Raw genomic sequence first — 23,102 nt, 5'->3', positions numbered from 1 at the left:
TCAAGCATTAAGTGTGGGGTAGATACAAGGTAATCATTACAGTCCATGTCCCACATGGAACTTACAGTCTTAGTCCTCAAGTAACTTGTCCAAGGTCACACAGCATGTTAGCATTTACTGTGTGTCAAGCACTGTACCAAGCGGTGGGGTAGATACAAGATAATCAGGTCAGACACAGCCTCTGTTCCATAAGGGGCTCCCAATCTAAGGAGGTACAGGGTACGGCTTCTGCCCAACTCCTCCCAGGCCCCCATGGCTGAGGTCTTGGGGACGCCATGGTGCACAGCCAGGTGACAGGGGCCCACAAGTTGAGAGACAGGGAATGCGGAAGAGAGGAAGGGCAGGATTGTGTCTTTCATATCCAGGCCCCAGGACTGACACCTGCCTTCCAGGAGGCTTGTTTCTCCTTCTCTGTGGCTTCCAGCTGCAGAGCCCGCTCCCGCTTCTTCTTCAGCTGATCCACAGCTCCCTGGAGTTTTTCCTGCAGGAGATAAGGATTCTGTCAGCCTCGGGATGGAGTTTGGTTCCAGGAGGATGTGGCAGAATGGTTATTCCAAAAAGATATTCATTTCATGTCTCAAGAACCTCCAGTGTTGCCCATCCATCCCTGACATCAAACAGAAGTTCCTTACCATCGGCTTTAAAGCACTCAGTCTCCTTGCTCTAACCTGTCTTACCTTCCTGATTTCCTACTACAACCCAGCCCACACACTCCATTCCTCTAATGCCATCATACTCACTGTACCTCAATCTTGTCTATCTCACTGCCGACTTCTCACCCACATCCTCTCTCTAGCCTGGAACTCCCTCCCCCTCTACATGTGCCAGACTACCATTTTCCCCATCTAATCTAACTGAAGGCACATCTCCTTTAAGAGGCCTTCCCTGACTAAGCCTTCATTTCTTCTTCTCCCACTCCCTTCTGTGTCACCTTCGCACTTGGATTTGCATTCTTTGTTCACTCCTCCCTCAACCTCACAGCCCTTATTTCCATATCCTTAATTTATTTATTTGTACTGATATCTGTCTTCCCCCCTAGACTCTGACTCCCAGATCTGGGCCCTTTCCACTAGACCATGCTGCTTGTCAGGGTTTTTGAAGTGTTGGGAGATGTGTGCATAATGATGTTTTAAGGAAAATGATCCTGAGAGCAGAGAGGGGAGACTGGATAATCTAAAGGAAGGAAAACCAGAGAGGAGTCTGACACAGTCACCCATATTGGGTTTAGACAACAAGCTGAAGCAGGATGATAACCAACAGACTAGATAGGAAGGAGCAATCAGTCAATCAATGGACCTCCTTCTGTGTGCAGAGCTCTGTACTAAGCTCTTGGGAGAGTACAAATGTAACAGAATTGGTAGGTATAGTTGGCATCAGTCTAGTGCAAGAACACTGAACTTGAAAAGGAGAATATAGGGTTAGCCAGAGGAATGTGGTCTGTTGTACTTGACAGCTGACTACACATTCTGGGGGTCCCCCACACGGTTTACATAACACTTCGATATTTGGCCTTACACAAAAGCAGTTAGCAGTCCTGCAGACAGTCAGACAGGCCCAGGACACAGAGAAGAAGCTTGGCCTAGTGGATAGACATTTCCAGACATTGTTCCAGACATCTAATTCCCTCCTCAGGCCCTCTGTCACCCCACTTCTCCTATCCCTCATCCCCAGTGACCTGGTCATCTACTTTATCAAGAAAATCAACACCATCAGGTGTGAGCTCCCTAAATTCACCCCTTCATCTCCTCAATCCCTCCTGGCCCCCCTTCAACTTTCCCATCCTTCCCAGCAGTATCTTCAGAGGCGATATCCTGCTTCCTCTCAAATGCCACTCCCTCCACATGTAAATTGAACCCCATTCCTTCGCAACTTATAAAAGCTCTGGCCCCCTCCCTCCTTCCCTAACAGCCATCTTCAACCACTCATTTTCCAACGGTTTCTTCCCCACTGCCTTCAAACATGCCCATGTCTCCCCATCCTAAAAAAACCCTCCTTGGACTTCACAGCTCCCTCCAGTTATCACCCCATCTTACCATTCCTCTCCAAATTCCTTGAGGAAGTCATCTACACCCACTGTCTCAAATTCCTCTCCTCCAATTCTCTCCTAGACCCCCTCCAATCTGACTTCCGTCCCCTTCACTGCACTGAAATTGCCCTCTCAAAGGTCACCAATGATCTCCTTTTGCCATATCAAATGGCTTCTTCTCCATTCTAATCCTCCTCTACCTCTCAGCTGTCTTTGACACTATGAACCACCCCCTTCTCCTGGAAACATTATCCAACCTTGGTTTCACTGACTCTGATCTCTCCTAATTCTCCTCTTATCTCTCTGGCCGTTCATTCTCACTCTCCTTCACGGGCTCTTCCTCTGCCTCCCACCCACACACTCTAACCCACTAAACCACTAACCCACTAACCTACTAACCCTCAAGGTTCAGTTCTGGATTCCCTTCTATTCTCCATCTACACTGATCTCCGTGGAGAACTCATTCATTCCCACGACTTCAACTATGCAGATGATACCCAAATCTTCATCTCCTCCCCTAATCTCCCTCTCCCTCTCCAGGCTCGCATCTCCTCCTGCCTTCAAGACATCTCTACTTGGATGTCCTCCCTTCACCTCAAACTTAACAAGTCCAAAACAGAGCTCCTTATCTTACCTCCCAAGCTGTCTCCTCTCCTGAACTTTCCCAACACTGTAGACCGCACCACCGTGCTTCCGGTCTCACAAGCCCATAACCTTGACATTATCCTTGACTTCTTTCTTTCATTCAACCTACATATTCAATCCATCATCAAATCCTGTCAGTCCCACCTTCACAACATGGGTAAAATCCACCCTTTCCTCTCCATCCACACTGCTACCATGTTAATACTCATTCTATCCTACTCCATTCTATCCCACCTATATTACTGCATCAGCCTCCTTGCTGACCTCCCAACTTCCTGCCTCTCCCTATTCATTCATTCATTCAGTTGTGTTTATTGTGTGCTTACTGTATGTAGAACACTGTACTAAGCGATTGGAATGTACAATTTGGCAACAGAGATAATCCCTGCCCAACAACGGGTTCATAGTCTAAAATGGGGAGAGAGACAGCAAAACAAAACAAGTAGACAGGCATCAATATCATCAAAATAGATAAACAGAATCATATAATTAAGCACATCATTAATAAAATGGAGTAATAGAAATATATACAAATACATACAAGTGCTGTGGGGAGGGGAAGGGGATAGAGCAGGGGAAAGGAGTAGAGAGAATGGGACGTGGCTCAGTGGGAAAAGCCTGGTCTTGGGAGTCAGAGGTCATGGGTTCAAATCCCAACTCTGCCACTTGTCAGCTGTGTGACTATGGGCAAGTCACTTAACTTCTCTGGGCCTCAGTTGCCTCATCTGTAAAATGGGGATGAAGACTGCGAGCCTCATGTGGGACAACCTGATTACCTTGTACCCCCCCAAGCGCTTAGAACAGTGCTCCACACATAGTAAGCAGCGTGGCTCAGTGGAAAGAGCATGGGCTTTGGAGTCAGGGCTCATGAGTTCGAATCCCAGCTCTGCCACTTGTCGGCTGTGTGACTGTGGGCAAGTCACTTAACTTCTCTGTGCCTCAGTTCCCTCATCTGTAAAATGGGGATTAAGACTGTGAGCCCCACGTGGGACAACCTGATTCCCCATGTCTACTCCAGCGCTTAGAACAGTGCTCGGCACATAGTAAGTGCTTAACAAATACCAACATTATTGTTATTATTATTATTATTATTATTATTAAGAAATACCAACATTATTATTTTTAAAAGGAAGGGGTCAGTCTGGGAAGGCCTCCTGGAGGAGGTGAGCTCTCAGTAGGGCTTTGAAGAGGGGAAAAGAGTTAGTTTGGCAGATGTGAGGAGGGAAGGCATTCCAGGCCAGTGGTAGGATGTGGGCCAATTGTCAATGGCAGGACAGGTGAGAACGAGGCATCATGAGGAGGCTAACAGCAGAGGAACAGAGTGTACAGGTTGGGCTGTAGAAGGAGAGAAGGGAGATGAGGTGGGAGGGTGCCAGGTTTTTGAGGAAGGGAGTGACATGTCCAGAACGTTTCTGTAGAAAGATAATCTGGGCAGCGGAGTGAAGTATAGTTGGAAGCAGGGAGAGACTGGATGGTAAGAGATCAGAGAGGAGGCTGATGCAATAATCCAGTTGGGAGATTATGAGAGTTTGGATGGAGAGGAAAGGGCGGTTCTTGGTGATTTTGTGAAGGTGAGACTGGTAGGTTTTGATGACGGACTGGATGTGTGGGGTGAATGAGAGAGCAGAGTCAAGAATGACACCAAGGAGGCAGGCTTGTGAGACGGGAAGGATGGTAGTGCCATCCACAGTGATGGGAAAGTCAGGGAGAGGACAGAGTTTGGGAGAGAATATAAGGATCTCAATCTTGGACATGTACTCCCTACGCTAGTCCATATTTCACTCTGCTGCCTGGATCATCTTTCTACAGAAACATTCAGGACATTTCACCCCACTTCCTCAAAAATTTCTAGTGGTTGCCTAACCACCTTCATATCAAACAAAAATTCCTCAACATTGGCTTTAAAGCACTCCATCACCTTGCCCTCTTCTACATCTCCTTGCTTCTCTCTTTCTACAATCCAGCCCTCATACTTTGCTCCTCTAGTGCTAACCTTCTCACTGTGGATCGATCTCACCTGTTTCACCCCCAACCTCCAGCCCAAGTGCTTCTCTCACCTCGAATGCCCTCCCTCCTCAAATTCACCAATTACTCTCCTCCACTTCAAAACCTTACTGAAGACACATCTCCTCCAAGAGGCCTTCCCAGACTAAGCCGCAATTTTCCTCATCTCCCACTCCCTTCTGCATCACCCTGACTTGCTCCCTTTGCTCTTCCCCCCTCTCCCAGCCCCACAGCACTTATGTATATATCTGTAATTTTATTTATTTGTATGCTGTCTGTTTATTTGTATTGATGTCTGTCTGGGTAGGGATTATCACTCTTTATTGTTGCATTGTACTTTCCCAAGTACTTAGTACAGTGCTCTGCACATAGTAAGTGCTTAATAAATACAATTTAATGAATGAATGAATGATAGAACACAAGCCTGGTAGGCAGAAGAACCTGGATTCTAATCCCAGCTCCACCACTTGTCTGCTGTGAACGCCACTTCAGTGAATTTCACTTCTCTGGGCCTCTGTTACCTCATCTGTAAAATGGGGATTAAGACTTTGAGCCTCATGTGGGACTTGGATTATGTCCAACCTGAGAAACTTGTATCTAACCCAGTACTCACTAAAGTGATGTTTATCAGGTGATGTGTCTTGAGACTGATAAGCTTTGGAGTCCCATCTGCAAATGTATGCTTGAAATACCGCAAGATCTAGGAAGTTGAGCCTTAGCCTTGGGTCCAGAAATACTACAGCTGATGCCAGGCAACGCAGAACAGTGCAAAAGCAGAAGGTCCACTTGAGAACCCGGGGCTCCCTCAAGCCAAAAGGATGCTGCTATGGTATCTTTTATATTTATGATATCTTTGATTTCTAGCTCTCTGTGTCTTATTCTCCTATCTGAATACGATTTGACTGCAATTACCCTAAAGAATCCCTCTTGCATCCCTATAGCAGTAGTATTATAAAGTCAAATGCTTCCTCGATTGTACTGTGTATACTGTGATCTTTGCATTTCCATTTCACACATACAGTACTTCAGAATCCAAGTAACCCAGGGTTTTGCGACTCATTTCCTGTTACAAAAATTCCAATACAGTAGGAACACTCCCTACCCACAAGGGCTTACAAGTCTGGGAAAGGATGTGGAAGGAAACATGATTTAGTGGCAGATTTAATATAAAAGTAGAAAGAATGAAAAGAATCAGAAATGATGATGAGGTTGCAGGCTCAAAAATAGGGAGGATTTTGGTGTCGTCAATTGCGAAGGGGAAGTTAGGTGGAAGAGAGCATTTGGGAGCAAAGCTAAGAAGCAGCATGGCTTAGTGGAAAGAGTTTGGGCCTGGGAGCCAAAGGATCTGGCTTCTAACCCCAGCTCCACCACTTGTTTTTTATGTGACCTTCAGCAAGTCATTTAACTTCTCTGGGCCTCAATTCCCTCAACTGTAAAATAGCAATAAAATACCTGTTCTCCCTCCCCCTTAAACTGCAAGTCTCATATGGGACAGGAACGATAGTTGACCTAATTAATGTGTATCTACCCCAGGTCTTAGAACAGAGCTTGACACATAGCAAGTGTTTACAAATATCATAAAAAAAAGAAATCATAGACCTAGGAACCATGAAATACAATCTTAGGTCTACCACTCCCTGCTTGTATATCTTGGCCAAGTCACTTAAACTTTCTGCCTCCATTTATTTACATGTAAAATGGAGATGAAATACTTGTTCTCCCTTCCTCTCAGACTTTGAACCCCATGTGGGAAATGGACTGTGACTGGTCTGAAAATTTTATATCTACCTCAGTATTTGGCACTGAGTTAAGATTTAACAAATGCTTTAATAAATGATTATAAACTATACACTTCTTGTGGGTAGAGAGCGTATCTACCATTTCTGTTGTATTGGATTCTTCCAAGCACTTAGTACAGTGCTCTGCACAAAGAAGTCCTCAGTAAATGCCACTGATTGATTATTATCATTATATACTGGGGGCAAGAGGAAATGAAATATTATAAAGGATATGAAAGCCCATTTTTTAAATGGCATTTTCTCAGCTCTTAGTAAAATCCAGGAACTCTATGAAGCACTGGGGTAAAAACAAGATTGGACACAGTCCATGTCCCAAGTGGGGCTCACATTCTTAGTCACCATTTTATAGATGAGGAAACTGACGCACAGAGAAGTTAAGTGACTTGCCCAAGGTCATACAGCAGACAGTGTCATAGGGGAGATTAGAACCCAGATCCTCTGACTCCCAGGCCAATGTTCTTTCTGCTATACCACACTGCTTTGTCAAGCAGGAAGTCAATGGTGACCTTAAGAGGTCCCAGTGGACTGAAAGGGTCCAAAAACAGAGTGGAGGGTCAAGATGAGACTAGGAGTTATAGGAATTGGAAGCAGTAGGTGTATAAAATCTAACTGAGGAGTTTGGACAGGAATAATAACAATACTAACTGTGGTATTTGTTAAGTGCTTTCTATATACCAAGCACTGTACTAAGGCTGGAGTAGGTGAAAGATATTCAGGTACCACATGCAGATCAAATTTTAAGTAGGAAGGAGAACAGGCATTGAATCCCCATTTTGCAAATGAGGGAACTGAAGCACAGAGAAGTGAGGTGATTTGCCCAAGTTCACACAGCAGTTAAGTGTTGGAGCCAATATTAGAATTCAGGTCCTCTGAATCCCAGGCCTTGCTTTTTCCACTAAGCCAGACTGCAGGGGGGTGGCATAGTAGCTAGAGGGAACTGAGGGATCCAGAGAAGAGGTTTTTTAGTGGAATGGAGTGGTGAGGAGGTTTGAAGGCAGAGGGGAAGAGTCCATCTGTGAGCAGGTAGTTGAAGACAGTGGTCTGGGATGGAAGGGGACTGGGCATAAAAGTCTGTGGGAGGTGAGAAGACAGGGGTCAGAGGCATAGATAGAGAAGGAGTATTTAAAAGGCAGGTGGGCAATTTCATCTTGAAAGAGAGGAGGGATGTGGGATGGGTATGAATTGGGAGGTGAAGCAGAGATGTTGGGGAGCCCAGACTTGATGCCTTCTATTTTGTCAACAAATTAGTTGGCACAGTCATCAAGAACAAGTGATGGTGGAGGCCGGGCACTAGCTCTGCCACATGTCTGCTGGGGACCTTGGGCAAGTCACTTCATTCATTCGTTCAGTTGTATTTATTGAGCACTTACTATGTGCAGCGCACTGTACTAAGCACTTGGAATGTACAATTCAGCAACAGATGGAGACAATTCCTGCCCAATATCAGGGGAGATAGCAAAGCAAAACAGAACAAAACAAACAGAATAAAATTTCACTTCTCTGTGCCTCAATTACCTCATCATTATTATTTTTATTGTACTTGTTAAGTGCTTAAAGATGCCAAGCACAGTTCTAAGCAATAGGATAGATACAAGTTAATCAGGTTGGACACAGTCCCTGTCCTACATGGGGCTCACAATCTTAAGCTCCATTTTATAGATGAGGTAACTGAGGCCCAGGGAAGTGAAGTGGCTTGCCCAAGGTCACACAGCAGATACGTGGCAGAGGCAGGATTAGAACCCAGGTCCTTCTGGCTCCCAGGCCTGGGTTCTATCCATTACACCACACTGCTTTCCTATGCCCCCCGCTCCTCCTTCTGAGGGTTCCCAAGCCCCATCTGTGGAGAGACCATAGTTCAGGGGGGCAGGGGAGGAAGAGGAAGAGCACAGGTGTGGGCATGGGAAAGGTTTTGACTTGGGGTGGGAGATTAAGGCTGTGAGCCCATATGGGACAGGAACTGTGTCCAACCTGATTTGCTTGTATCGACTCCAAGTTTACAGTCCCAAGGGGGAGACAGACACTAATATAAATAAATAATATACAGATATATACATATATGCTATGAAGCCAAGGGTGTGGTGAATACCAAAAAGCCAAAGGTCACAGATCCAAGTGCATAAAGAACACAGAAGGTCGAGGGAGTAGGGGGAGAGAGGGCTTAATTGGGAAAGGCCTCTTGGAAGAGATGTAACCTTAATAAGATTTTGAAGGTGGGGAGAGTGGGTGATCTGGTGGATATTGAGGGAGAGGGAGTTCCAAATCAGAGGGAAGACTTGCGAAAGGAGTAGGCAGTGAGATAGATGAGATCAGGGTACAGTGAAGAAACTGGCATTAAGGGAGCAAAGTGTGTGTCCTGGGCTATAGAAGGACAGTGAGGTGAGATAATAATAATGAAGGTATTGGTTAAGTGCTTACTATGTGCAAAGCACTGTTCTAAGCAGTGGGAGGAGTTGATCAGGTTGTCCCATGAGGGGCTCACAGTCTTCATCCCCATTTTACTGATGAGGTAACTAAGGCACAGAGAAGTGAAGTGACCTGCCCAAAGTCACATAGCTGACAAGTGGCAGAGCCAGGATTAGAACCCATGACCTCTGACTCCCAAGCCCAGGCTCTTTCCAATGAGCCATGCTGCTTCTCTAGCCATGCTGCTTCTCTAGATAGGATCTAGGAAGGGGAAAACTGGTTGAGGGCTTTAAAGATATCGGTAAGGATGGGCACCAAGTGCAGGTTCTTGAGGAGTGGGGAAACATACTGAACAGTTCTGTAGAAAAATGATCTGAGCAGTAGAATGAAGTATGGACTGGAGCCGGGAGAGACAAGAGGCAGGGAGGTCAGTGAAGAGGCTGATGTTGTGAGTTAAGTCAGGATAAGATAAATTCTTGGATCAGTAAGGTAGCAATTTGTATGGAAAGAAAAGGGTGGATTTTTCTCCCCTTTCTTCCTTTTCAAACTGACAGCTTCCTGTGGGCAGGGAACTTATCCCCATCTGTATTGTATTGACTCTCACAAGTGCTTAGAACAGTGTCCTACCCAGAAAAGGCACTCAATACATACCACTGACTGATGGATTGAGAGTTACTGGACTCTGTGACCAGGTGAACTCCCTTAAGCAAGAACGTAGACGGGTGAAGTCTGAGCCCTTTGTGTCCCCCACTTTGGGGGGGCAGAAAGGAACAGTGACCTTAAGCCTACAGTCTACAGCTCTTCTCTAGAATGTAACTTCCTTGTGGGCAGAGAACAGGGGTTCCTTTCCACACTGTAAGCTCCTTGTGGGAAGTAGTGTGACCTAGTGGAAAGAAACAGGGCCTGAGAGTCAGAGGAAATGGGTTCTAATCCCTGCTCCTCCACCTGACTGCTTAAGCCCTAGGGCAAGTCCTTTCACTTTTCAGTGTCTCAGTTTCTCCATCTATAAAATAAGGATTAAATCCTACTTTATCCACTTAGACTGAGAGTGAGTCCCATGTGGGACAGGGATTATATCCAACCTGATTATCTTGTACCTACTGTAGCGCTTCAAGACAGTAAGTAAGCACTGTGTGTGAATGCTGTACCATCTATACTCACTCCCTTGGTGAACTCATTCTCTCCCATGGCTTCAACTATCATCTCTAAGCAGATGACACCCATATCTCCATCTCCTCCTCTGTTGTCTCTCCCTCCCTCAAGACTCACATCGCCTCCTGCCTTCAGGACATCTCCACCCAGATGTCTGCCCCCCACCTAAAACTCAACATGTCCAAGACTGAGTTCCTTATCTTCCCTCTCAAACCCTGTCCTCTCCCTGACTTTCCCAACACTATGGACAGCACTGCCAAACTTTCCATCTCACAAGCCCACAACCTTGATGTCATCCTTGACTCTGCTCTCTCTATCACACTACACATCCAATCTGTCAACAAAACCTGCCAGTCTCACCTTCATAACAGCGCCAAGATCCACCTTTTCCTCTTCATCCAAACTGCTACCTTGCTGGTACAATCTCTCATAATAACCCGACTGGATTATTGCATCAGCCTACTCTCTGACCTCCCATCCTTCTGTCTCTTCCCACTTCAGTCTATACTTCATTCCGTTGCCCAGATTGTCTTTCTACAGAAACACTCTGGGCATGTTATTCCCCTCTTCAAAAACCTCCAGTGGTTGCCTATCAACCTTCACATGAAGCAAAAACTTCTCACTCTTGGCTTCAATGCTCTCCATCACCTGGCCCCCTCCTACTCACCTCCCTTCTCTTCTTCTACAGCCCACCCCGTACACTCTACTCCTCTGGTGCTAATTTCCTCATGATGCCTCGTTCTTGCCTATCCCGCTGTCAACCCCTGGCCCACATCCTACCACTGGCCTGGAATGCTCTCCCTCCTCACATCCGCCAAACTAACTCTCTTTCCCTCTTCAAAGTCCTACTGAGACCTCACCTCCTCCAGCAGGTCTCGCCAGACTGAGCCCTCCCTTTTCCTCTGCCCCTCCTCTCCTCCCTCCCTATTCCCCTCCTCCCTCCCTCTGCTCTACTCCCTTCCCCTCCCCACAGCACTTGTGTATATTTGTATATTATTTATAACTCTATTTGATGGTATTGATGCCTGACTACTTGTTTTGTTTTGCTGGCTGTCTCCCCTTTTGGACTGATAGCCCATTGTTGAGCAGGGATTGTCTCTGTTGCCGAATTGTACATTCCAAATGCTTAGTACAGAGCTCTGCACACAGTAAGTGCTCAATAAATATGATTGATTGAATGAATGAATGAATGAATGAATGAATGAAGTAACAAGGTAGATAATCAATAAATACCATTGATTGTTTGATAGAGTGTTTGATGATTAGGGGAGATAGAGTAGGAGCGATCACAGTTAGGAGAACTAGGAGAGAGGGGTATCTTTCCAACAGAGGCCAGAATGAGTGTCAGTTGGGGCAGAGGCTCTTTTGGGCCAATACACCCAGTGGGATGGCTAAAGACCCAGATGCAAGCCCACTAAGGGCTGGAACTTCTGGAGAACCAAGCCATACAGGATGATGTTATATTTGGACAGGGTTGGTGTCACGAATTATACTTTGCAAGAGCCTAGTACAATGTACTGCACACAGCAAGCACTCAATAAATACGATTGAATGAATGAATGAACAAACCAACTCCATTACATTGGACTCTCCCAAGTGCTTAGTACAGAGCTCTGCACATAGTAAGTGCTCAATAAATACCATTGATTGATTAGGCCATAGCTTCTCCCTCAACTACCTGTGTCCTTGCCCAGAAAAGAAAGCTCAGCAAATCTCCCAGTCTTGCAGGTGATTATTCACCTTGCTACTCATATCTCATGCTGCTCGGGAGCAGGGTGGGAGAGATGGTGTAAAGGGAGCAGAAAACTGAAACAATCAATAGTATTTATTGAGTCCTTACCACATGTAGAGCAGTGAACCACCTGCTTGGGGAAAGTCCAACACAAGAGAGTTGTTAGACACATTCTCTGCCCACAGGAAGTTAAGTCTAGAACAACTGAAGAAGAGAGTGTGTGCCAACCCAAATATAGATGAGTGGGACTGGAGAAGGGGTCATGGAATGTGGCCAAAATATGTCCCTGGTGACCCCAACCAAAGTAGAAAAAAATCTATTCTTGTCCCTGTCTCTGCTAGAGACTTCCTTTCCTTTCAGTGTCTAGGCCGAGATTTTCTACCTTGAATGTCAGCGTAGCCTCCTTAATAAGGATAGTGTTGTGCCTGCGATGCTCCTGGGATTTATCACAAACCACACAAATGGTCTTCCCATCCTCCTCACAGAAAAGCTTCAGGCTCTCCTTGTGCAGCTGACACAAGTTCTGCCGGAGGCTGGCTCCCGGCTCAATCCCCAGGGTCCTGAGAGTGTCCGCCACGTTACCCAGCTGCCTATTGGGCTGAATGTTCTCCCGCTGGAAGCTGGCCTGGCACTGGGGACAGGAATAACTCTCAGCCGGGGGGTTTCCTTCCAATTTCTCCAAGACTTCAGAGATGCAGCTAAGGCAGAAGCTGTGGCCGCAGTTGATGTTCACAGGCTCTTTCAGGTAGTCCAGGCAGATGGGCAGGTAACTTGGTCACAAAGTGATTCTACTAGGAATTCCGAGGCCATGGCTGCTTCTCTCCTGATGCCTCCAGTTGTGCTAGCTGCCCCTCAGTACTCCCTGCCCCTAAATCTCAGCGGGGCCCTGTCAGGCTGAAGGAAGCAGAGAAGAATGTAAATGAGGGAGAGGACAAAGGGTAGGACATCTGGAGGAGGAAGAGGAAATGAAGAAACAGATGGGGCAGGAGGGAGTCAAAGTGCAGTTGTTACTCCTCCTTCCAGGCAGAAGATATTTCCTTAAAACATGATTTCCTATTGTAAACCTACTGTTTAGATCTTTCAAGTGGAACACTATTTTTGGAACCCACCTGAGAGCACACACTGAGGTAGAGCTGAAATGATGCAGCAGTGGCTGCCACTGAGACTGAGGTTGAGGTTGAGGCTGAGGTAGAGTTGATATTGAAGCTGAGGTTGTGAATATGGCTGCGACTGAGGGGGCTGGGGCTGTGCCTGAGGCTGAGGCTGCAGCTGAGGCTGTGACTGTATCTATGGCTGAGACTTAGGTGGAGTTGTGACTCAGACTGAGTCTGTAGTTGAGACTGTGGTTATGACTGGCTGTGGCTAAAACTGGGTCTGTGACTGATGGGTGTGACTGGGAGGCAGAGATGGAGCCCACCTTTTTCAGCACCAGCCAACGGTGGAGATGTTCAGCAATTAATCAATCATTTTTTTGTATCGTGTGCTCATTGTGCACAGAGCTTAGTACAAAGTGCTTGGGAGAGTAATAATAATTATTATTATGTCATTTGTTAATCATTTACTATGTGCCAGGCACTCTACTAAGCACTGGGGGTAGGTACAAGATAATTGGGTTGGACACGGCCCCTATCCCACATAGGGCTCAGTCTTAATCCTCATTTTACAGATGAGGGAACTGAGGCACAGAGAAGGTAAGAGACTTGTCCAAGGTCACACAGCAGATACATGGCAGAGCAGGGGTTAAAACCCATTATCTTCTGGCTCCCAGGCTTGTGCTCTATCCATTAGCTCATGCAGTAGAGTTGGTAGATATGATCCCTGCCCACTAAGAGCTTGCAGTCTAGAGAGGGGAGATAGCTATTTAAATTAATTACAGTTTGGTAAAACATCATTGAATAAGTACATAGTGCCATGGGATGGCGGTGAGGTCAATACCATGGCATAGTGGATAGAGCAAGGGCCTGGGAGTCAGAAGGTCATGGTTCTAATCCTGGCTCTGCAATTTGTCTGCTGTGTGATCTTGGGCAAGTCACTTAACTTCTCTGTGCCTCAGTTACCTCATCTGTAAAATGGGGATTGAGACTGTGAGCTCAGTGTGGAACAGGGACTGTGTCCAACCCGATTTTCTTGGATCCACCCCAGTGTTTAGTACAGTGCCTGGCACAAAGGAAACACTTCAAGAATACCACAATTATTAGTAGTAGTATCAAAGTACTTCAGGGTTACACAGCCAAATCCAGAGGCGATGCACAAGGTAGAGTGAACTGGGGGTAGAAATGAGGGCTTAGTCAGGGAAGACCTCTTAGAGAAGATGTGATTTTAGGAGGTCCTTGAAAATGAGGAGAATGCTGATCTGTTGCATAGGAAGGGGGCCTAGCCAGAAGGAGGATGCGGGAAAGGGGTTGGTATGAAGATAGATGAGATCGAGATGCACTGAGTAGGTTTGCGTTTGAGTGAAGTGTGTGAGCTGGGCTGTAGTAGGAGACCAGTGAGGTAGGGTAGGAGGGGGCAAGCTGATTGAGTGCCTCAAAGCTGATGGTAAGGAGTTTCCTTTTGATGTGGAAAAGGTGAGCAGGGCAGAAGGGGAATGAGGGATGGGGAATAGAGGATCCTGGGAGTTCTGAATGGCCCTGACCAGGCTAATCCTAATTTTCCTCGAAGCTGCATTCAGAGAAGGTCAAGTCTGAGGAGATCAGTCTATACATCTACACTGACTGGAGGAGGAACAAGTGACACAGTGGCAGGAAAGGCTCAAGTGGAGAGCGGGGAGAGGGGTTGGTGCTTGTGTGTGTGTACCCAACCTCCCATCTCCCAGGGGCTGACCCTGGGTCCTCCCCCAGGTTCCATCTGGACATCCAGGAACAAGGCAAGCAGACGCTGTAGAGTACCAACAACCTGTACACAGAACTTGGACCACTGAAGCTGCCACAGGAGCACAAGGAGAGGAAATCTCTCCAGTACAGTCGGACCTTGGCAACGGGCCCGGCCCCCTGCACAGGCCCCACCCATAGTGTGAGCCTCACCTACTGCACAGCCCCAGCACTCTGAACAGGCCCCACCCACTGCATGGCCCCCACTTCCTGTGCAGGCCATGCCTCTAGCACAGGCCCCACTCCTTGCTTTTTCATTTTTCTAAGATAAAACAATATGTTGAGTGCTTACCATGTACCACACAACTGTACTACGCACTGGGGTGGATACAAACTAATCGGTTTGGATACAGTGCATGTCTTATATGGGGCTCACATCTTAATCCCCATTTTACAGATGAGGTAACTGAGGCCCAGAGGTATTGAGTGACTTGCCCAAGGTCACACAGCAGAATTGTGGCAGAGCCAGAATTGGAACCCACATCCTCTGAGCCTGGACCTGGGGGGACCGGACTCTTTCCCTTATGTCATGCTGCTTCCATTGCATCACCAGCTATCCCTGCCTCTTCCACAAAGTTCATCCTTCCCACTGCCCTCCCCTTGGGACCACACCCCTTCTTCTCTCCTCACTCCTTTCCCCTCTGCTCAGCTAGGGGTGGGGGTCCCTCTGCAGCCTCCATTGTCCTGTCTTCATCCCCAGTCCTCAGGTTGGCAATTGATGGTGCCCACAGCAGGAGAGGTCCTGGAGTGGCAGTGCCCAGGGCTGCTGAAACCTCTCCTGCCATGGGGACTGCTGCTCAGGAACACAGGGGAGAAATGTCTTGCAGAAGCTGCTGCCACATAGCAAAAAGTGGATTGGGGGATAAGGGTGGGGTCTAGGACAGGACTGAGGGGCAGGGGCAGTTTCTGAACTGGAGGATAGGGCAGCAAAGGTAACCCTGCGCAAGGATGACATGCAAATTCGTGAAGCGTTCCATATTTTTAATTAACACTCTTCCCCTCTTCAAAGCCCTACTGAGAGCTCACCTCCTCCAAGAGGCCTTCCCAGACTGAACTTCCCCTTTTCCCTCTGCTCCCTCTGTTCCCTCTCTGCCCCCCCTTCACCTCCCCTCAGCTAAGCCCCCTTTCCCCCCTTTCCCTCTGCTCCTCCCCCTCTCCCTTCCCCTCCCCTCAGCACTGTGCTCATTTGTATATATTTTTATTACCCTATTTATTTTGTTAATGAGGTGTACATTCCCTTGATTCTATTTATTGCGATTAAGTTGTCCTGTTTTTGTCCATCTGTCTCCCCTGATTAGACTGTAAGCCCGTCGATGGGCAGGGATTGTCTCTATCTGTTGCTGAATTGTACATTCCAAGCGCTTAGTACAGTGCTCTGCACATAGTAAGCGCTCAATGAATACTATTGAATAAATGAATGAACAGTAGTGGGAGAGTCAGACAATCACCATCCCTGTAGTATAGTACAGTAGGTGCTGACTAAATATTACAGATAAATTGATTGATTGATTCCATTCATTCATTCATTCATTCAATAGTATTTATTGAGCGCTTACTATGTGCAGAGCACTGTACTAAGCGCTTGGGATGAACAAGTCGGCAACAGATAGAGACAGTCCCTGCCGTTTGACGGGCTTACAGTCTAATCGGGGGAGACGGACAGACAAGAACAATGGCACTAAACAGCGTCAAGGGGAAGAACATCTCGTAAAAACAATGGCAACTAAATAGAATCAAGGCGATGTACAATTCATTAACAAAATAAATAGGGTAACGAAAATATATACAGTTGAGCGGACAAGTACAGTGCTGTGGGGATGGGAAGGGAGAGGTGGAGGAGCAGAGGGAAAAGGGGAAAATGAGGCTTTAGCTGCGGAGACGTAAAGGGGGGATGGCAGAGGGAGTAGAGGGGGAAGAGGAGCTCAGTCTGGGAACGCCTCTTGGAGGAGGTGATTTTTAAGTAAGGTTTTGAAGAGGGAAAGAGAATCAGTTTGGCGGAGGTGAGGAGGGAGGGCGTTCCAGGACCGCGGGAGGACGTGACCCAGGGGTCGACGGCAGGATAGGCGAGACCGAGGGACGGTGAGGAGGTGGGCGGCAGAGGAGCGGAGCGTGCGGGGTGGGCGGTAGAAAGAGAGAAGGGAGGAGAGGTAGGAAGGGGCAAGGTGATGGAGAGCCTTGAAGCCTAGAGTGAGGAGTTTTTGTTTGGACCTTAACTCACCGGATGAGTTCCAGATGTTGACCCCTCTCTTAACAGGAGATTGATAGAGGCCTTCTCTGACTAAGCCCGATTAAAAGAAGCAGCATGACCTAGCAGATAGAACACGGGCCTGGGAGACAGATGGACCTGGGTTCTAATTCCAGCTCTGCCTCTTGTCTGCTTTGTAACTTAGGGCAAGTCACTTAACTTTTCTGTGCCTCAGTTACCTCTTCTATAAAATGGGGTTTGAGACTGTGAGCCTCATGTGACAATGGGACAGTGTTCAACTCAATTTTCTTGTATCCACCACAGTGCTTAGTTCAGTGCCTGGCACATAGTACATGCTTAATAAATACCAAATATTATTATTGTTATTAATATTATTAATCCCTCAATTTCTCTTCTCCCATTCCCTTCTGTGCCCTTGAACTTGCATTTTCATCCTTTATTTGCCCCTCCCTAAGCCCCACAGCACTTCTGTCTATATCTTCCCCTCTTCAAAGCCCTACTGAGAGCTCACCTCCTCCAGGCCTTCCCAGAATGAGCCCTCCCTTTCCCTCCCTCCCCCCCTTCCCCCCACTCTCTCCCTCTGCCCTTCCCCTCCCCACAACACTTGTGCATATTTGTATATATTATTTGTGACTCTATTTATTTTCTTAATGATGTGTATATATCTATGATTCTATTTATCTTGGTGATATTCACGCCAGACTACTTGTTTTGTTTTGTTTTGTTGTCTGTCTCCCCCGTTTAGACTATGAGCCCATTGTTGGGCAGGGATTGTCTCTGTTGCCAAATTGTACATTCCAAGCGCTTAGTACAGTGCTCTGCACATAATAAGCGCTCAATAAATACGACGAATGAATGAATGAATATCTGTAATTTATATATTTTCATTAATGTCGGTCTCCCCCTCTAAACTGTAAGCTCATTGTGGGCTGGAAATGTGTCTACTAACTTTGTTATACTGTACCCTCCCAAGCGCTTGTACAGTTCTCTGCACACAATAAGATCTAGATAATGATTGATTGATTGATTCATTCATTCATTCAATAGTATTTATTGAGCGCTTACTATGTGCAGGGCACTGTACTAAGCTCTTGGAATGTACAAATCGGTAACAGATAGGGACAGTCCCTGCCCTTTGACGGGTTTACAATCTAATAGGGAGAGATAGACAAGAACAATAGCAATAAATAGAATCAAGGGGATGAACATCTCAATAAAACAATAGCAAATAAATAGAATCAAGGTGATGTACATCTCATTAACTAAATAAATAAGGTAATGAAAATATATACAGTTGAGCGGACGAGTACAGTGCTGAGGGGAGGGGAAGGGAGAGGGGGAGGAGCAGAGGGAAAGAGGGGAAAAGAGGGCTTAGCTGAGGAGAGGTGAAGAGGGGGTAGAGGGGGAGGAGAGGGAGCAGAGGGAAAAGGGGAGCTCAATATGGGAAGGCCTCTTGGAGGAGGTTAGCTTTAAATAGGGTTTTGAAGAGGGGAAGAGAATTAGTTTGGCGGAGGTGAGGAGTGAGGGCGCTCCAGGACCGCGGGAGGACGTGATCCAGGGGTCGACGGTGGGATAGGCGAGAACGGGGGACGGTGAGGAGGTGGGCTGCAGAGCAGCAGAGAGTGCGGAGTGGGCAGTAGAAAGAGAGAAGGGAGGAGTCCTAGGAGGGGCAATGTGATGGGGAGCCTTGAAGCCTAGAGTGAGAAGTTTTTGTTTCGTGCGGAGGTTGATAGGCAGCCACTGGAGGTTTTTAAGAAGGAGAGTGACATGCCCAGAGCGTTTCTGCAGAAAGATGAGCCGGGCAGAGGAGCGAAGAATAGATTGGAGCGGGCAGAAAGAGGAGGAAGGGAGATCAGAGAGAGAGATTGATCGATCCAGGTAACAGCACTTGATCTCATCTTGGGTATCAGAAGGGCAGGTGGTCAGGCAGGCAGGTCTGGGGACCCACTGCCCCAGTGGGGAACAACCCACAGACAGCCACTTGGTGTCACGGCCCTAGGCAGGCCAGCCCTGGGGAACTGCACTGCTCTGATCCAGTCCTGCTGGGCAGATCCTCTAGGGAAGGACAAAGTCCTGACTAAAGCACTATTCCTTTTTCCAAGTGTTTCCTGTGGGCTAGTTCCAGGAACTGGGCTACTGGGCTACTTGTCCACCCTGTTCAATAGTCCTGCTCCCCAGCGCCACCTTGTGGTATGGGGTGTTAGATTCCCACCCCAGATTCATTCCCCAACCCTCTCCGTGTTAGGGCCCCCTCCCCTTAAGGAGTTTCCTGTGACCCAAGTGGAGCAGGGGGCTCCAAGGAGCCCAGTGCACAGGAAAGGAGCCCGCACTGAAGGGATAACTGGGAGTGGAAATCAATCAATCAATGGTATGTCCTGGGGGCTTACTGTGTGCTAAACATTGATTTAAGCACATGGGAGAGTACACTACAACAGAGTTGGTAGATACGTTCCCTGCCCAAAAGGAGCTTACAGCCTAGAGGAAAGGGGGGAAGGAAGAGATAAAGAGGAGACTGATTATTCCATGGATTCCTTCCCTTCAGCTTCTATCTTTTCAGTGGTATTTGTGAAGTCCTTACTATGAGCTAGAGGCTGTACTAAACGCTGGGGTTTAGCTAATCATGTTTGACACAATCCATGTCCCAAGTGGGGCTTGGTTTTTAACCCCATTTTACAGATGAGGCAACTTAGACCCTGAGAAGTGAAGTGACTTTCCTAAAATCAAACAGAAGACAAGTGGCAGAGCGGGATTAGAGCCGAAGTCTCTAAGTCTCTAAGAGAGGGGGAGGATGGGATTTAAAACAACAATGTCAAAATGTCCTTTTGTTCCTGAAGTCCTTATCTTCATCCAGATAGTGGTGATGTCCATTCCCCCTGGTCCGGGGTGGGCTACTAGTACCAGCCCCTTTTCTGCAGTTTCCACATCACAGTTCACACCAAGTCCAGCTCCCCAGGCAGCAGCTGAGCGATGCTCACTTCTCTAGGTCTGTATGGCACGTTAATGTGCGTATATCCCACCTGGCATCTTGGACAAAATCTATGTCATCTTCGAAATACACGAACATTCTAAGCTCCTCCTCTAGTAGACTGTAAGCTCCTTGCAGGCAGGGAACATGTCTATCAACTCTGTTACTTTCTTTACTCGCAAACTCACTTAGTAACAGTCCTCAGCACACAGTAAGTGCCCAGTAAATACCATTGATTGATATAATTGTTAGACTGATCGGTACCAGCTGGATTGGGCACCCAGACATAATCAGTAAAATTTAATACAGTTCTGTCCTTGTGATACTTAATAACTGCTCACAGAAGTGTATGAGAGAATCAGCATGGCCTACTGGAAACAGTATTGGCCTGGGCATCAGAGTACCTGGGTTCTAATTCTACCTCCACACTTACCTTCCCTGTGACCTTGGACAAGTCACTTCTTTTTGCCTTTGCCATCTACAAAGTGGGGATTCAATGTGTTCTCATTCCTAGTTAGACTGTGGGACCTGTGGGACCTGATTAGCTTGTATCTACCACAATACTTGGCACATAGTAAGCGTTTAACAAATTTTACATTGTTGTTGTTATTATTATTATTAAATTGCCAACTCAGCTTTACAAGGAGAGAGATAGCCAGACTATGCCCCCAACACTTATTTTTTTAAATCATCCTCACTTACTTTGATCACCACCCCAAAATATTAGCCCCCGTCCCTGGTGTGGTAGCTGCCACAGGTCACTCGACTGAGCACTAATATGTATAGAACACTAGCCTGCACACCAGGGTGCACTTCATACTACTACTAATATTTTTTAAGCACTTATTATATGTCAAGGACTGTTCTAAGCACTGGGTTAGATATAAGATTGGCCCACGTGGGGCTCACAGTCTTAATCCCCATTTTCAGATGAGGTAACTGAGGCACAGAGAAGTTAAGTGACTTGCCCAAAGTCACACAGCTGACAAGTGACAGAGCCAGGATTAGAACCCATAACCTCTGACTCCCAAGCCGGTCCTCTTTCCACTAAGCCACACTGCTTCAAAATCACCACGAAAGGCTCACACAGCTTCTTGTGTCTACGATTTTTCCTGGTTTCCTCTCGCATCCAGAGTAGGGTTCATCTGGGTATCGAGATCAAGATAATCAGGAGTCAGGATGATGGAAACCCATGAGTGTCTGCCAATGAGGTTTATTCTAAAAGTTGCAACAAAGAAAAGCAGTACTAAATTAATTGATCAAGGATCTACAGATTGATCACCAGGACCTCCTGATTAGCATGGAAGTGGGGCAGTTCATTAGGGGGATCTAACTGAAGGGGTGCATCTAACCACAGGAAACCACAAAACCTTAAGCAAAATCTAACTGCAGTTCAGGGAAGGGGAAGGGGAATACTCACAGAAATCACCAGAAAACAATGAGCCAGTGTTTCTGCAGCTCCTGCATTCATCATGGAGTCCCCCAACATGTCCACGAGAGTCAAATCAACCATTCACTCAGCTATGGGGTGACCCAAGATCATCCTCAGCATGAGTCTGCAGGAACCAGATTTGTGGGGGGAGTGGATCATCTAGAGCCAAAAGTTGTGGTAGCTTTTGATTGGTTGGCTACCGAAGTTGGCCCCCTATTTTTGAGGAACTCAGAAACCACAGGAACAAGATGTTTAACTGCATGGGTAAGTGGTTTACTAGCCTGAGGGTTCTGAAATAGGGGCCTCTCTTTAAAATGGAGTCAGTCATGTTGGAATAACATGCCCCAAACACTGATCCTCTGCACTGTGATCTCCTTGTGGACAGGAAATAATAATAATGTTGGTATTTGTTAAGCGCTTACTATGTGCTGAGCACTGTTCTTAGCACTGGGGTAGATACAGGGTAATCAGGTTGCCCCACATGAAGCTCACAGTCTTAACCCCCATTTTACAGATGAGGTCACTGAGGCACCGAGAAGTGACTTGCCCACAGTCACACAGCTGACAGGTGGCGGAGCCGGGATTAGAACCCATGACCTATGACTCCTAAACCCGTGCTCTTTCCACTGAAACATGCTGCTTCTCTGTTGGTAGAATGTCTACCAACCCTGTTGTATTGGACTCTACCAAGTGCTCACTACAGTGTTCTGCATATTTGTCTTGTTTTATGCTGTCGAGTCATCTCCAGCCCATAGTGATGCCATGAATACATCTCTCCCAGAATGCCCCACCTCCATCTGCAATTGTTCTGGTAGTTTATCAGTGGAGTTTTCTTGACAAAAATACAGAAGTGGTTTAGCATTTTGCCTACTTCTGCACAGTAAACATGACTCTCAACTCTCTCCCATGCTGCTGCCAGCACAGGTGAGTACTGATTTGTAGCGGATTGCCTTCCACTCACTAGCCAAACTAGGAATGGAATGAATATGCCCACGCGTGACTATCCCTCCTGTTGTTGAGACTGGTAGAGAACTGGAAACTCTCCAGCTGCCACCCTGAGAGGGGGTTCTGCATGCAGCACTTATTAAATCATCATCATCAATAGAATTTATTAAGGGCTTACTGTGTGCAGATCACTGTATTAAGTGTTTAGGAGAGTACAATGCAACAGATTTGATGATTGATTAATTGGTAGATTCATCATACATTCCTGCCCCTGCCCCTGCACCTGCCCCAATTTGGAAAGGTGTACGCTTTAGTTTCTTGTCTGTAATCCTTAATAGAACTACCTAAAATTCTCAGTATCTCAACTTTAAAGGACCATTTTAATCAAGAGACATCATAACTGATATGTAATAAACAACTCCATCATATTAACAATAGTTGGAAGAGAATAGAAGGAAAACCATGAGCAAACAGCATGGCCTAATGGAAAAGGCCTGGGTTCTAAACCCTGTTCTGCCAATTGCATTCTGTGTGAACTTGGGCAAATCATTTAATTTCTCTGTGCCTCAGTTTCCTCAACTGTAAAATGGGGATTAAATACTGTTGTCCCTCCTACTTAGACTGTGAGCTCCATATGGACAGTAACTGTGTCCAACCTAACTTGCCCCTGCATCAGTGCTTAGAATAGTATTTGACACATAGTAAGATCCTAACCAAGTCATAAAAAATAAGCCAAACTCCCCATTATACCCTACAGAAGGGCAGATTTTAGACATGTTATGAATATATAATTGTCTGGCTTTGTTGACAGATTGAATATGTGTGTTGAATGAGAGAGATTAATTGAGGATAATGCCAAGTTTACAGGCTTGTGACACAGAAGGAGTGTGGTGGTATCTACAGTGATGAGAAAGACAGGGAGG

General features: G+C 46.6%; 1 protein-coding gene across 3 annotated transcripts in view; it reads right to left on the bottom strand.

Annotated features, from left to right (window-relative positions):
* The window catches only part of LOC100086252 (E3 ubiquitin-protein ligase TRIM21-like), a 30,470-nt gene extending 9,104 nt beyond the window's left edge, over nucleotides 1–21,366 (bottom strand). For all 3 annotated transcript variants that reach the window (XM_029070066.2, XM_029070067.2, XM_029070068.2), the window contains exons 1-2: nucleotides 21,223–21,366; nucleotides 386–481 (exon numbers count right to left, since the gene is read on the bottom strand). In XM_029070066.2, coding sequence (XP_028925899.1) covers nucleotides 386–481; nucleotides 21,223–21,315 — 189 coding nt within the window. In that variant the 5' untranslated portion in view covers nucleotides 21,316–21,366. The remainder of the gene's footprint in view (nucleotides 1–385; nucleotides 482–21,222) is intronic.
* Nucleotides 21,367–23,102: the final 1,736 nt, after the last annotated feature.

This window comes from Ornithorhynchus anatinus, chromosome 8, assembly GCF_004115215.2.
Source record: "Ornithorhynchus anatinus isolate Pmale09 chromosome 8, mOrnAna1.pri.v4, whole genome shotgun sequence".
NCBI lineage: Eukaryota > Metazoa > Chordata > Mammalia > Monotremata > Ornithorhynchidae > Ornithorhynchus > Ornithorhynchus anatinus.
This window is presented reverse-complemented; position numbering and strand designations above follow the sequence as displayed.